The 14,606-nt window shown below is 40.7% G+C and overlaps 1 protein-coding gene across 1 annotated transcript in view; it reads right to left on the reverse strand.

Moving 5' to 3' along the window:
- Positions 1 to 776: 776 nt before the first annotated feature.
- LOC125455547 (kinesin-like protein KIF28P) overlaps positions 777 to 14,606 on the reverse strand; it is a 76,892-nt gene continuing 63,062 nt past the window's right edge. Inside the window, exons 14-21 of the mRNA XM_059649460.1 lie at positions 14,407 to 14,525; positions 9,851 to 9,958; positions 8,477 to 8,622; positions 8,211 to 8,339; positions 5,837 to 5,971; positions 3,783 to 3,949; positions 1,204 to 1,310; positions 777 to 938 (exon numbers count right to left, since the gene is read on the reverse strand). Coding sequence (XP_059505443.1) covers positions 777 to 938; positions 1,204 to 1,310; positions 3,783 to 3,949; positions 5,837 to 5,971; positions 8,211 to 8,339; positions 8,477 to 8,622; positions 9,851 to 9,958; positions 14,407 to 14,525 — 1,073 coding nt within the window. The remainder of the gene's footprint in view (positions 939 to 1,203; positions 1,311 to 3,782; positions 3,950 to 5,836; positions 5,972 to 8,210; positions 8,340 to 8,476; positions 8,623 to 9,850; positions 9,959 to 14,406; positions 14,526 to 14,606) is intronic.

The raw sequence follows: 14,606 nt of genomic DNA on the forward strand, positions 1-14,606 counted from the left end.
TTCCCTAAAGGACATTAGTGAACCTGATGGGTTTTTCCAACAATCGACAATGGATTCGCAGTCATCATTAGATTCTTAATTCCAAATATCTTATTGATTCAAATTCCACCTTCTGCCGTGGTGGGATTCAAACCCGGGTCCCCAGCACATTAACTGGGTCTCTGGATTAACAGTCCAGTGATAATACCACTAGGCCATTGTCTCCCCAGCCTGAATAAAGTGTTTAACAAGCTACAATCCCCTTAAATCAGCAACTGGCCACTGCCTTGCAAGAATCTGGCCTTGCTGCCCAGCACATGCATTAAAAATGCATCAAGTTGCTTTTGAAGTCAAGTTAGGCCATATCAGACCTCTTACACAATTCTACCACAAGTCCTGCTGTAGCCCACATTATTCAGGCTCCCATATTTTGTTTATATTAAAGTTAAAAAGGTTCCATTTACTAATTCACTTGGAAAGTTTATAAATTCTACTGCTGCATTATCAAATAATAGTGCTGTGAAAGTCAGGTGCAAAGGTTCCTTACCAGTGGCCCGACCTCCTTCAGGTGGATTAGTCTCCCTCTCACTCCAATCATGCTGAAGTAAAATGTCTTCAGGGCCTTGGCAAACTCAGCATCCAAGCTGGGAAATGGAGATTTTTGACTGGATTGATCATCAGTAGATTTAATGGAATTCTCACTTGTGGCTAATCCTGGTGAGAAGTTCGGGAGTTAGTTTGCTCGCAATAGATGACAGGTGAAGCATTCAACATTCAACAAAGCACAGTAATAACAATTAGTTACCATGGCTTGAGGAGAAGCTTCTCAGCCTTTCCAGTTTCCTCTGCATTTTGATGTTTTCCTTTTTTAAGTCTCGGTTTGCATCTCTGAGGTTTTCAATTTCTTGTTCCAACTTTTTGAGTTGCTCAGATAGTTTGGATCGGCAATTCTCAGGATCCTAAATTGTGTCGCAATGAATTGTGTCAGAGAGAAATTTGTTCGAAATTGTTTCCTTGTAGCTAAAGTAAGCTGTTTCCTTCATCAAAAGGAAAGGTATTAATAATTGTAGATTAAATCAAACACCAAACATTACTTCATGCAGCAAAACAGAACACAGTTACAAGTGGTCTATCTGTTTGAAAATCAATATAATTAAATGTGAATCAACTACAAGCTAATCTTTCCAGTGCTGAATAATCTTGTCATGAGCAGATTCAGCATACCTCTGGCACGGATGTCCATTGATCGCTGTAGCACAAATCCAACAGCACACTACCATTACTAGATCGTGCAACTTGAGCAAACTCAGTTTCCATTTCTTGGCAACCATCTGAAAAACAGAGAGGGGTTGCTTTTCCATTTCTTTATAAACCTGTTTCTTCTGTGCTTGAGTATTTTATGAATCTGCATTGACCAAGACATTGAAAGCCTCTGCCATTTGAGGTCAATCAGAGTTAGAGTGCAATTGGATATTGGAACATGCTGAGTGAGGAAAAAGAGAATAGAGGAAGAGTGCAGGAAAGCATTGGGAGAGAAGAGGAGAGCAGAGGAAGTTGGGAAAGGACAGAGAGTGAGGATCGAAGAGGAGAAAGGAGGAATGGGAAATGTAGGGCAGGGAGAGAGATGAGTGAGGAAAGAGACGTAGTCTGAGTGAAGACTGAAGTAGTTAATCAGTTGAGAAAAGTTAGGAGGTATATTTTGTTGGGGAAGGAGAGTGCAGGAGCAGAATTACAATGTACAAGATCAAAAACAATATTCAAAAGCAAATTGGTTTAGTACCTGAAGGGAAATGATTTTATAGGGCTATGACAAAAGAGCAGGAGAATAATTAATTGGATCACTCAATCAAAGAGCAGGTGCTGGGATGGTGGGCAATTATCTTCCTTGTGTGTTGTATCCTGCATGATACTAGGATAGTCAAGACTGCCATTAATAGACTCCCAAGTAATTTTAGGTTATTCTGAAGATCCATCCACAGAAGAATATGCCAACTGGTCGGTGTTGAATATAACTCTTCCAGGTGCTGAGGAATGATTAGCATGGATAGCAATCACTTGCTATTCCAAGTTCAAGAGTAGCTGGCATTGCTTATCTTTTTAAAGGTTTTAGAATGAAAGTTGCCACAGACAAAGCCAAGTAATGTGAGCTTTTAATGATGGAATATTAACTCACATTAAACATTTTACCACATGTGCATTTGTCTCTGCCTTAGGCATTAACTTCTCACCCGGAGCACAGACATGTAGCTTGCTTCAGATTTCCAGAGCTATTACTCTTGAACTAGTCTTTATTCACTACTTACAAATACAACGCGTCATCCTCCGACACTTTCGCCATTTACAATCCGACCCCACCACCCAAGACATTTTTCCATCCCCACCCCTGTCTGCTTTCCGGAGAGACCACTCTCTCCGTGACTCCCTTGTTCGCTCCACACTGCCCTCCAACCCCACCACACCCGGCACCTTCCCCTGCACCCGCAGGAAATGCTACACTTGCCCCACACCTCCTCCCTCACCCCCATCCCAGGCCCCAAGATGACATTCCACATCAAGCAGAGGTTCACCTGCACATCTGCCAATGTGGTATACTGCATCCACTGTACCCGGTGCGGCTTCCTCTACATTGGGGAAACCAAGCGGAGGCTTGGGGACCGCTTTGCAGAACACCTCCGCTCAGTTCGCAAAAAACAACTGCACCTCCCAGTCGCAAACCATTTCCACTCCCCCTCCCATTCTCTTGATAACATGTCCATCATGGGCCTCCTGCAGTGCCACAATGATGCCACCCGAAGGTTGCAGGAACAGCAACTCATATTCCGCCTGGGAACCCTGCAGCCATATGGTATCAATGTGGACTTCACCAGTTTCAAAATCTCCCCTTCCCCAACTGCATCCCTCAACCAGCCCAGTTCGTCCCCTCCCCCCACTGCACCACACAACCAGCCCAGCTCTTCCCCCCCACCCACTGCATCCCAAAACCAGTCCAACCTGTCTCTGCCTCCCTAACCGGTTCTTCCTCTCACCCATCCCTTCCTCCCACCCCAAGCCGCACCCCCCGCTACCTACTAACCTCATCCCACCTCCTTGACCTGTCCGTCTTCCCCGGACTGACCTATCCCCTCCCTACCTCCCCACCTACACTCTCTCCACCTATCTTCTTTACTCTCCATCTTCGGTCCGCCTCCCCCTCTCTCCCTATTTATTCCAGTTCCCTCCCCCCATCCCCCTCTCTGATGAAGGGTCTAGGCCCGAAACGTCAGCTTTTGTGCTCCTGAGATGCTGCTTGGCCTGCTGTGTTCGTCCAGCCTCACATTTCATTAGCTCTCTCCACCTATCTTCTTTACTCTCCATCTTCGGTCCGCCTCCCCCTCTCTCCCTATTTATTCCAGTTCCCTCTCCCCATCCCCCTCTCTGATGAAGGGTCCAGGACCGAAACGTCAGCTTTTGTGCTCCTGAGATGCTGCTTGGCCTGCTGTGTTCATCCAGCCTCACATTTTATTATCATGGAATTCTCCAGCATCTGCAGTTCCCATTATCTCTGACACTAAACAGATTTGCCTTGTCACCTCCCCCAAGTTAAGCACCAACATTGTGTTTACATCTCTTCCACCTGATGATGTAAGAAATGCAAATTAACAGTGAGTGAAATTGCAACAACAGGAGCTGAAACACACTCCATCACGTGGTTAGCTACAATGTAGTAGCTTTGAGGATTTAATAACAATACATGTGCTTTAATTGCATCTTTATATCAGATTTTCTTCATTGCCTGTAACAATTCGGAAGCTCAATTCACACACCTTGCAAACCCCACAGCTCCAGTACTACCGCATGTGTTTTCAAATAGCTGAGGAAATCTGCAGTAACATGTTGAATCGTGAAAGACATTGTATAATCCATTTGAAAGTTGGCATTATTCCACACAGTAGGGGTAGAGAATGTTGCTGGAAGCCTATACATCGTAAACCTGTGCACACAAGAAGCTATTTGTTAACAACATCATTGTAGTTTGAAAAACAACACTCTGAAACTCTTTATAAGATGCTAAAAATGGAAATTTATACTGGATATCAACAAATCTAATGTTCTATGTATTGATAATGTGTTATAACATTGCTGAGATTTGGTATTAACACCTTCAGATCTGCTGCAAGTACGTGTACAGATATTGTTGGTTATAGAGTAAGACTAAAGCCTAAATAGGTGCAGAGAAAACTTTAATTGCAAATTTTAATTGTTAATTTAAATATTCTCCATCATTTCATTGAACTATTTTTATCACATTTCTACTAATAGAGAACTTGAATTCTTTTGACTCCATGCTGTGTTGATACATGTTACACCTGAATTTTCCCCTTGGCATTTCTCGCTGCATTTAAATCTGAATAAATGAGTGTTAAATTCTCATCACAGTCTGTGAATTTTGTTAAGTCGCAAGTGAATATGATTGAAGGACAATGTGGTATCTGAATATGTGGTGATATCTAAAAGTAGCAAGCTTAAATGTTTTGAAATGCTAGGGTTAATAATGCTTTCATGTAATTGGAGATCCGCTAGTCTTTAACAAAATTCTATCTGGCACAAGAACAGTCAGCACTCTATGCACTTCTCTGTTTTATGAAAAGAACAGACAGATAATTGCTGCAAATCAGAGTCCTGTATCAGTCAACAACATCAGTACAGGGTTTCTGGTTGTCCACTTACCCATGATCCCTTACAGGTTCTTAGTTGGACAATTAAAACCCACCCGAAGAAGGGCCTCACCTTGAGCTACTGGGATTTTACCAGATATGGGAAGGCCCATGCCAAGAACCCAATCTGACAGCAGTATCCGTGTAGCTTGGTGGTAAGCAAGGATGATGAACCCCCTTTCATTGGCTCCATGGACACAGGAAGTCTTGCTCCTGCCCACTAATTTTTACACCCTTTGGGCCATCTCCCCCTTCCACTCCTGGCCAATCTATCTCTGTCCTTGTCCCATCATCTCAGCCTGGCACTGTTGAGAGTTCCTGATTAACCTTTGATTCCAGAGAAAACTGCTCATCATAAATCCACTTTAAAATTGGTAACTTGGGAGCATAGCATCCCAAGAAGAGCAGCCCTCCCTGTATTGTACAAAAGCAAATGTGTCACCAAATCTGCTTCTACCAGTACTTGGCAACCAGTTCCAAAGCTGGAGGTGCTGGAATGGAATTTTTTGGGGTATTATTAATATTCAGCAGCTGCAGCTATACAAAACCCTAGTTAGATCTCACATAGAGTGCTCTGTTAAGTTCATCACACCACAGCTTAGGAAGTAAATGATGTGGAGGTGCTAGTATTGGACTGGGGTGGACAAAATCAGAAGTCACATGACACCAGGTTGTGGCCCAACAGGCTTATTTGAAATCACAAGCTTTCAAAGCATTGCTCCTTCATCAGGTGAAGTCTTCAAGTGAATAAAATACTGGTAACTATCCAGCACATCATCAAATATAAATCAGATCAGTAAATTACAAGGACAAAATAACAAGTAGAAGTATATAAGATATTTAAAATGACTGTGATCTTCACTGATTCACCTTACATTCCATTTGGCAGTTCTTGCATATTCAGATTGAGTTTTACAATATCCATCAGTAAGCCACACAAAATAACTTGTACATGAAAATCATCAGAAAGAAATAGTGACAGGGTTTCATGAAAGAGAGAATGAGTTTTCAATTTTCTACAATTCAACAGAATCTTCAGGAGGCGGAGGAAATCTTTGAAAAAGTTTGTGTCTAATTGTAAGCTACTTATTAGAATAAAACCTCAGGTGTTTGATTGCTTTGTGTGTCACAGGAGTATGTAGATGGAAGCTGGGATATCTCACCCAATTTGAACTCCTCTGCTGCTGTTTCCTTTGATCCATTTCACTCCCAAACATAGACTAATCTGCATTTGAAAGTCCATGCATTTTCCCAGCAAATCGTCAGAATCAACCATGACAGATTCCTCTCCCAGTGGGCTAAACAGGGAATGTACATATATCATATTAGTTGCCTCTTTTTTAAATGCACCTTCTCTTGAGTGCACACTTTTCAATTGAAACAACTTAAAAGGAATAGAAGGGTCCTGGCCCAAAACATCAGCTTTCCTGCTTCTATGATGCTGCCTGACCTGCTGTGTTCCTCCACCTCCAAACTGTGTTATCTTTAAAAGGAATGGGGTGACTCCCAAGGGCTTTTTAACAAAAATTATGCTCTGAAATCCTGACTATTGGAGAACTTTGACAAAGTCTCAAATGTGTGATGAATATCTCCAGGTAGCCAGAGTAATTCTTACTTTGAAAAATAAATATTCCTGACGTTTCTAAAATGCATGAAATATAATAGAATCAAGCATAGTGAGTACTCAGGACTATATATTGTACAATAATGAAGTAGATCAGTCACCGCAACAGGCCTTAGATGTATTTGTACTGTATTTCACTTGAGGGGCCCTTCTCCCGCCTCTCTACATCTAAACTCCTTCAGTATCATTTACTAATACGACCTTTGTAAATTGCTTGATGACTTACATTAGTCTGTGTTCTCCTGGAATTCTTACTTAATGGCTCACTCAGTGCTATTGCTCAGCAAGTTCAACCACTTCAAAAGTATATACTGCTCTGCAGGGGCACATATGCTTGAGTATACTTTGCAATCCTTGTACTGCAAGCAGTGCATCACAGCTTGGGAATAGTTAAAAACCTTTAGTGTCTCATTTGCAGTGCCCACATGTGAGATACTGATCATATTACAGAGTCTGCATTCATTCTGTCTCCAATAACAAATTATTTTCAGCTCAATCAAATGTTAGGCCCTTCCAGAGAAATGTGTCCAATTTTACATCATTCAAAACCAATTCACTTATAAAGGGTTAAAAATGGATTTACAAAGTAACAAATGGTAAAGATTCACTTGACTGGTTATTGAGGTGCAATCATTACCCTCAATCTACCCAAGTTAATTTGTGGCAACAAAAACATAAATTGTTGGAAAAACCCAGCTGGTCTGGAAGCATCTGTGGAGAGAAATCAGACTTAATGAGTCCAGTTCTGAGGAAAGGTCACTCGGTCTGAAATGTTAACTCTGATATGCTGCCAGGTCTGCTGAGTTTTTCCAGCAATTTCTGTTTTCATTGCTGATTTGCAGCATCCAAGTTCTTTTGGTTTTTAACTAATTTGTGGCATGCGTAATTATGTTGGTGAATAAAATTAACTGTTTTAAAATATTCTCAAGTTGTCTCAAATTTGGCTGTTTGGCATAAAAAACAGAGATTGAAAGTTGAAGTGAGAACACAAGATGAAGTGGTAAAATTCAAAGTAAAATGAATTTTCCAATTAATGTTATAGCACTTGTGAATATTTATGAGAATTTCAACAGCTACAGAGTGACAATCGAGTTGTTAGTTATTTTACTGGGAGTAAACATCTTATGGCATGGTCACATCATCCATCATGTTTTCTGCAGCCACAGTAATAAATATTTATGTTTTAATGCCAGTCTTATGTAATCCTGTTCTCAAGTTTATTTTGAAATTTAAATTGAGGCTCAGATTGCTGTTAGAAGCAGGCAGAATTAACGTGATATTTATTGGCTAAATAAATCAGAACTTGTCAAAATTCAGATCAATCTGTTGTGGCTTCTGTTGAGTACCTTCTCATAATTATGATGGCCGTAGACTTTCCAGCAGCCCAAAGAGTTTTTTGCCGTCTGCATAATGCCATTTTAACTTTCAAAGCCTTTGTTCTGCATATCAGATAAAGAGGAATGTGACTGCTTTTAATTTAAATGCTTCTCTTAAACAACAGTACAGATGATCTCTGGTAATCCACTAGATCTGGTAAAATTAGATGGCATGGTGGAGATGCTGTCCTAATCAACTGTCCAACTCTACTGCAGTTCTACCACCCTGACTACCCTTGGGTAAACTGTGAGCTGGAAGTGATGAATTAACCACTAGTGAAGAGGCTTTTGTCACCACCACTGTTCATTTTACCAGTGACAAAGCTGCCCATGCCACATGGCCAAGGCTGCTGAATAAACTCTAGGAAGCTGGTTGTGGGTTGCAATTTGGGAAACAGGCCGATAGTTTGGGCACTCAATGCCCAATGGAGTCCCTCTCCCTATACCGCAAAGTTGATTTGACACTGTACTCCACCCAAAGTCAATTTATATTTCACTTATGAGTGTTAACATTTTATAGTCATGTTTTGAGCTTACTTTCCACTTGGAGTGCAGGGCAGCAATCTGATCTGTATAACAGCTTCTTCTTTCCCTTGATAGTTAATAGCCTCCACCTGGTCTTTGTAAGCGATGCAATACACCAAAGTTTCCAACCACACATGGGCACTGCAACACATTTACAATGGTGCATGTTGATAGCAAAATGGGCATTAACCATTAAATCCAATGGTGGTCATGATACAGAGTAAAAACAAAATCACTTTGAGGTGCTCTCTCTACAGTACATTCTTTCTGATTTTTACCTCCCAAGATGCAAAATCTCAACAGAATCCCAGAATGGATCTTGTTCCACCATATTAGGTAATATTCCATTTTCTAGAAAGTGCATGTAAATGCCTTCAATTAAAAGCTCTTGATCAGTGAACTTGTCCCGTGGCCAGATCTCAACCTTCAAATAGACCAATAATCATTTTGTTTTCCATTCACAGGCACTGAACACAGAAAAAAAGTGCCTAGAGGATCTATTGGTTTGATCAAGTATGGCATGTGAAAGATGAACATGCTTGTACAAGCCTAGAAAAATAAACACAAAATAAATGAAAGCTAGGTTCCCTGAATTAATGAATCAGTAAGATCTTTCCAACCATCTGACAGCATATCATAATTTCTTTTCTCCTGCATCAGCTCTCAAATGGCCATATTTATTGTATTTCATTTCACAATTTATCATGGTAGAATGTAACCATATAAGCTGTCGGTATCTGACCCAGACTTTCGTCTGTATGGTAATGCACCCGATTGTTAGCGGTGTGTAGTGCAAATAATCAAATGTGAGATCATGCTCAGAGCTCGTCATGTTAGCAAATCCCTGTTCTTAGCCTTGGAGGTGCTTGGCTGAAGTAAGGCACCCTGCTACAAGACATAGAAAAGTTCAACTTTTGAGTTTCTCTGAAGTTCTGTAGTAGCATTCAGCTCATTATTGAATTGGCAGAGGTCTGATAAGTTTCCAGAGAAAGTCAAAACAGAACACATGAACGCTCATCCTTGTTGTATAATGTAGTAAATAATTGAGTGACATTATTCTTACTGTGGAATCAGCCAGATGGAAAGAAATATTTGAATTAACTTGGCATGGCTCCTTTTCCTCATAACTTACGATAGCTTCAAAGATGCCAGCACAGCTCATGCCCTTGCCGCAATATTGACTATACAGAGGTTTTGCTTACGTTCCCATGTTAGGCATGGATAAGACTCACATAGGAGGATAATTTGGGGAAAAATAAGAGCATGATTTTTATTCTACGTCTCCTCATAATTTTTAACAAGTTTCTCTCTAGGCAGCTAGCAAAACTGACAAGGCTGCATTTGTTGCCCATAACTAATTTGCCAAAGAGGGTGACATTTGTTTTTTGCAACTGTATACGTTAGGAGTCTTTCGAGTTAAATGGATAGTGTAAAACTTGACTAAGGTGAAGTACAGACCAGGCTCTTTAGTTGGAATAGTATTAACACTTAGTGAATGTCAATACATTGTTAGAGAAGAGTATATCATTAATTTGATGCTGTTCAGTCACACACATGTAAATATACGATTAGAATTTTCCAATCACATTTGTATTAACATGATTCAATTTGAAATTCTACCTGAACAGAATAGAACTCCTGATGTCACTTACCTGTTTTGTTAGCTTGTTTGTTACTTTCACAATAATTTCTTTTTCTAATCCTTCTCCCTTGGCATCTGTTGACGTCAAGTGCTTCACCTCAAGTTCAAAGGTAACCCCCTTCAGAAAGGCATAAATACACTATTGTTTTGGTAGTGGATTGAATAATGCATTGCCTTTCTTTGATTCATTTTAGCCTATTCTCTCTCTGAATTTGATGTACTTGATACCACTCATGGTTTCAAGAATGAAAATTAGGAAAATAAGTTTTTTCTCGGCTTCTGTACATGCATTTTCTAAACTAACCTCAGAGCATCATGGAAAATGGTATGGATTGAATACCTCACGGCTTTACCTCCTTGTGACAAATAATTTTCGATTTATTTTGGAAAGTCATATCATGCAGGAGTTTCATGGTGGATGGTAGGGCCTTAGGGAGTGTAGTGAGACAGAAGGATCTTGGAGTTCAGGTGCACGGTTCTCTGAAAGTGGAGCCACAGGTCAACAGGGCTGTGAAGAATGCTTTTAGCACACAGGTCTTCATCAGTCAGGGTGTTGAATAAAGAAGTTGTGAAGTTATGTTGCAGTTATAAATGACGTTGGTGAGGCCACACCTGGAGTGTTCAGTTTTAGTCACCTTGCTATAGGAAGGATGTTCTTAAACTGGAAAGAGTGCAGAAAAAATTTAAGACAATGTTACCAGGACTCAAGGGACTGAGTTATAGGGAGAGGTGGGACAAGCTAGGACTTTTTGCTTTAGAGTGTAGGAGCCAGAGGGTGAATCTTATGGAAGTATATAAAATCATAAAAGGCATGGATAGGGTGAATGCACTTAGTCTTTTTCCAAGGCTTGGGGAATTGAGGACTAGAGAGTGTAGCTTAAGATAAGAGGGGAAAGAATACATGGGAACGTGAGAGGCAACTTTTTTTCACAAAGGTTGGTGTGCAAATGGAATGAGTTTCTGGTGGAAGTGGTTGAGGCGAGTACATTAACAACATTTGAAAGACTTTTGGAAAAATACATGGATAGGGAAGGTTTAGAAGAATGTGGGCCTAGTGCAGTAAAATGGGGTTAGCGTGGATGGGCATTTTGGTCGGCATGGACCAGAGTGGGCCAAAGGGCCTGTTTCTGTGTTGTAGAGCTCTGTGACTCTATGACTCTAAATGGGACATTCCTTCTTTTATTAAGTGTCTTTTGCAACTTTGAGCATCCCAAAGAATTTTACAGTTAACAAATTACTTCTGAAATGCAGATTCCACTATAAATGAGAAAAGATGGCAGCAAATACACACACAGAAAGGTCCAAAAACAAGTCGAAACTCTGTTTCATCTTAATTGAGGATAATCATTGGCGAGGATACAAAAAATAACATTCCTGTTCTTCAAACAGTGCCTTGGCAACAAGAGAAGACAAATTCAGTTCAACATCTCATCTGCAAACAACACGTCTGGTAGCAGAAAACTTACTCAAAACTCACTCACTCAATGTCCTGAGGGCTCAGGAGCAGGATTTAAACTCACAAAACTTCCAACCACTTCAGAGTATTACTAGGCTCTGCAAAGCAATGTTTACTGCAACTAGAGACACAAATTTGCACTTGTAGGGACCACAACACGCACTACATTTTATTCTTTGGAGAAAATTTTAACCTCAAACAAAAAGGGCCTTGTTGTCTCATGACAAAACATTCAAAACATTCAAACCTGAAGCCAATCTGTCCATTCCCAGGCTTAGCAAAGGCAGGGCAAGGGGATGAGCTGTCAATCTACGTTAAGACCATAGATTGGCCACTTCTACGTTATAACAAGGCTGGGGGCCTCATGTTTATCCTGTTTTAAAGTGTAACATCGACTGGCCTTTATTCTTTGGCAGCTCAAGGAAAACAAGCACTGCTTCAGGAAGAGATATGTACCCTGCTTGTGGACCTATAGAAGTGGGAGAAACTGGCTTACCAAGTTTCCATGTGATCAAATCCCCACATCAAGCCATCCTCCATCCAAAGATTTCACTCCCCTTTGAGCAGGGACCTGGTGCCCTCTCCTGGGATTGGGAATCAGAAAACTTGTGCCGAACCAATGTTCCCAATAGGGTGGGTAGCAAGAAACTTTTTCCCAGAGTGGGGGACTCAATTACTAGGTGTCACAATTTCAAGGTGAGAGGGGAAAAGTTAAAGGGAGACAGGCAAAGAAAGTTCTTTATGCTGAGGGTGGTGGGTGCCTGGAACGGTTGCCAGTGGAGGTGGTAGAGGCGGGCACGATAGCGTCATTTAAGATTTATCTAGACAGATACATGAATGGGCAAGGAGCAGAGGGATACAGATCCTTGGAAAATAGGTGACAGGTTTAGATAGAGGATCTGGATCGGCGCAGGCCTGGAGAGCTGAAGGGCCTGTTCTTGTGCTGTAATTTTCTTTGTTCTATGTTCTTTGTTCAATAGTGTGGTATTTTCCCAGGTGACTACTGCTGGTACCTTATGGATGTGGTACTGGGTAAGCATTGTTTACAGTAGTTTGCTGTCACCTTTGTCTTTGTCTTTTGTCTTTGCTTTGCCTTCGGCTGATCTCGTGATCAGTGGCAGAGAATATGCCACTGTAGAATATCTACAGAAGATCTACTGTTCTTTGATATCATGAATATTCAGTGGATAATAGCAATTGTGTTGGTCACAACTATGTTGGTCAGGCATAATTATTAAAATCTTAGGGACCTGTACAGACATATCTGGTCTCTTTACAAATGAGAGTAAATCTCCTTGTATCCATCCACAGACAGTACTACACGTCATCAGTACAGTCGGTGGAGGCAATGTAACATAAGTATTAACCCCTTCAGACCTATTGCCTTTTAGAACATCAGTTGCTAAGCTTTTCTCTCCCATAGTTATCCCATTTAGAATTATAATCTGGAAGACCTTTAATCCCATGAATTTTCTTCACAGAAGAATTTCTCCCTCCTATTTCAGATAGTCACAATATAACATCACCTGGGAACCTTTTATTCTTACAAATGTCCATCATGGAAGATGGCAGCTCTTGTTGAAACAAGTACAAGCCTGTTGACTGAGTCCAGGCTGTACACCTGGTAATGCTGAGTGTCCTTGGCATAGCCTTCCTTTTACAGCTTCCCAAAAGAAAGCTGGAATGACTAGTTTTTTTGTCATACACTTGTAAATCAACCATGATGGTGAAATGCTGTTTGAGCCTCACAGTATGTGTTCTTAGCCTTCTCATGGCATTTCAGGTCCAGCCATTCTTCCACGCTGTATAAGATGGAAACAGACCCTTCGGTCCAACTCGTTCATGTCGACCAGATATCCTAAATTAATCTAGTCTCATTTACCAGCATTTGGTCCAAATCCTTCCAAACCTCTCCTAATCATGTATTATCAATATGTTTTTTAACTGTTGTAGTTGTTCCAGTCTCCACCACTTTCTCTGGCAGCTTATACTGTACCTTTTGCATGAAACAGTTGCTCCACAAGTCCCTTTTAAACCTTTCTCCTCTTACCTTAAACCTGTAGTCTTCTAGTTTTGGACTTACCTATCCTGGGAAAATGACCTTGGCTATTCACTCTATCCATGCCCCACATGATTTTATACACGTCTATAGAGTCACCCCTCAGCCTCTCATGCTCCAGGGAAAATAGCTCCAGCCTTTTCAGCGTCTCCCTTACACCTTCTTGTTTGTGATCATGTTCCAGCTGCTGGCTAACTGTATTTGTCTTGTTGAAGCAGTAATGCTCTTAAAGTGGTCAGGTAAGTAGCATGAAATTTGATCTTTTCTTCTAAGCCTTCTGGATTTCTGATTCTCATCATGGGGATCAGATCTGCATGACTGCAGACATGTTGTTGTATTTGTCACATATACAATTATGTGGTACAGAGTAACAATTTTTGAATAGTTTGCAGCTGCCAATTGAAGTGGCCCTGTTCTCAGATGATAATGAGGTTTGTTGCATGATTGCCATATATACAAATACATTCAAGCTGGCAAAATTACTGGCACCTCAGGGAGCTGACAAAAAGGCATTATCTCACAGTAAAACCTTGACTAAAACAATAGGTAAACCTTACGCTTTTTGGCTAAATTTGGGTTGCATCAAATTTTTTGAAGGGCTTACCACATGGCCTTAAATATCGAATAGCAGCTCAGGAGCTGCTCCCTACGAGAAATATGCCTGTCAATCAGGCTGAGCTCTTGAGAAGAGAATTTGCAATATATACATGCACACAACTTAATAGCACTTAGGGAGGTCTGGTTTGTCAGAGAAAACACCACTTCTGTCCATTTCAGGGGCCACTACTTTATAAAGCTAGAAAACATCTTCGATAAAGGAAGAGAACATATAATTAATGACAAGCCGCAGCAACAATGGCCTGTGGATAAGAATTGTGCTCCTCTGCAAATGTAACTCATTGTAACTTCCCAACTTGTGTTTTTATGGTGGATTTCAGAGTTGAACTCAGTGCAATTCACCAGCATTTTGCATTGCTAAGACAGGATTATAAAATTAAGAACTTAACTGCAGTCAAAATAATATGTAATTGAGTCATCACATGAAACGGACCTTGTTAAGTTCTTCACTTATTTGGTTTGCTTGAGCCACCATTGGCATGATTGCTATAAAATCATGAAAAATTCTGCTCAAATCAGGATCCATATTTTCCTCCAGTTTTTCATCCACTCCTAAAAAGGCACAAGAAACAAAATTTGATCTTAAAGAGAAAGACAGTTGCACAATAGCTACGCAAGCTCACCATGAAAAAG

This window comes from Stegostoma tigrinum, chromosome 10, assembly GCF_030684315.1.
Source record: "Stegostoma tigrinum isolate sSteTig4 chromosome 10, sSteTig4.hap1, whole genome shotgun sequence".
In the NCBI taxonomy this organism is placed as follows: domain Eukaryota; kingdom Metazoa; phylum Chordata; class Chondrichthyes; order Orectolobiformes; family Stegostomatidae; genus Stegostoma; species Stegostoma tigrinum.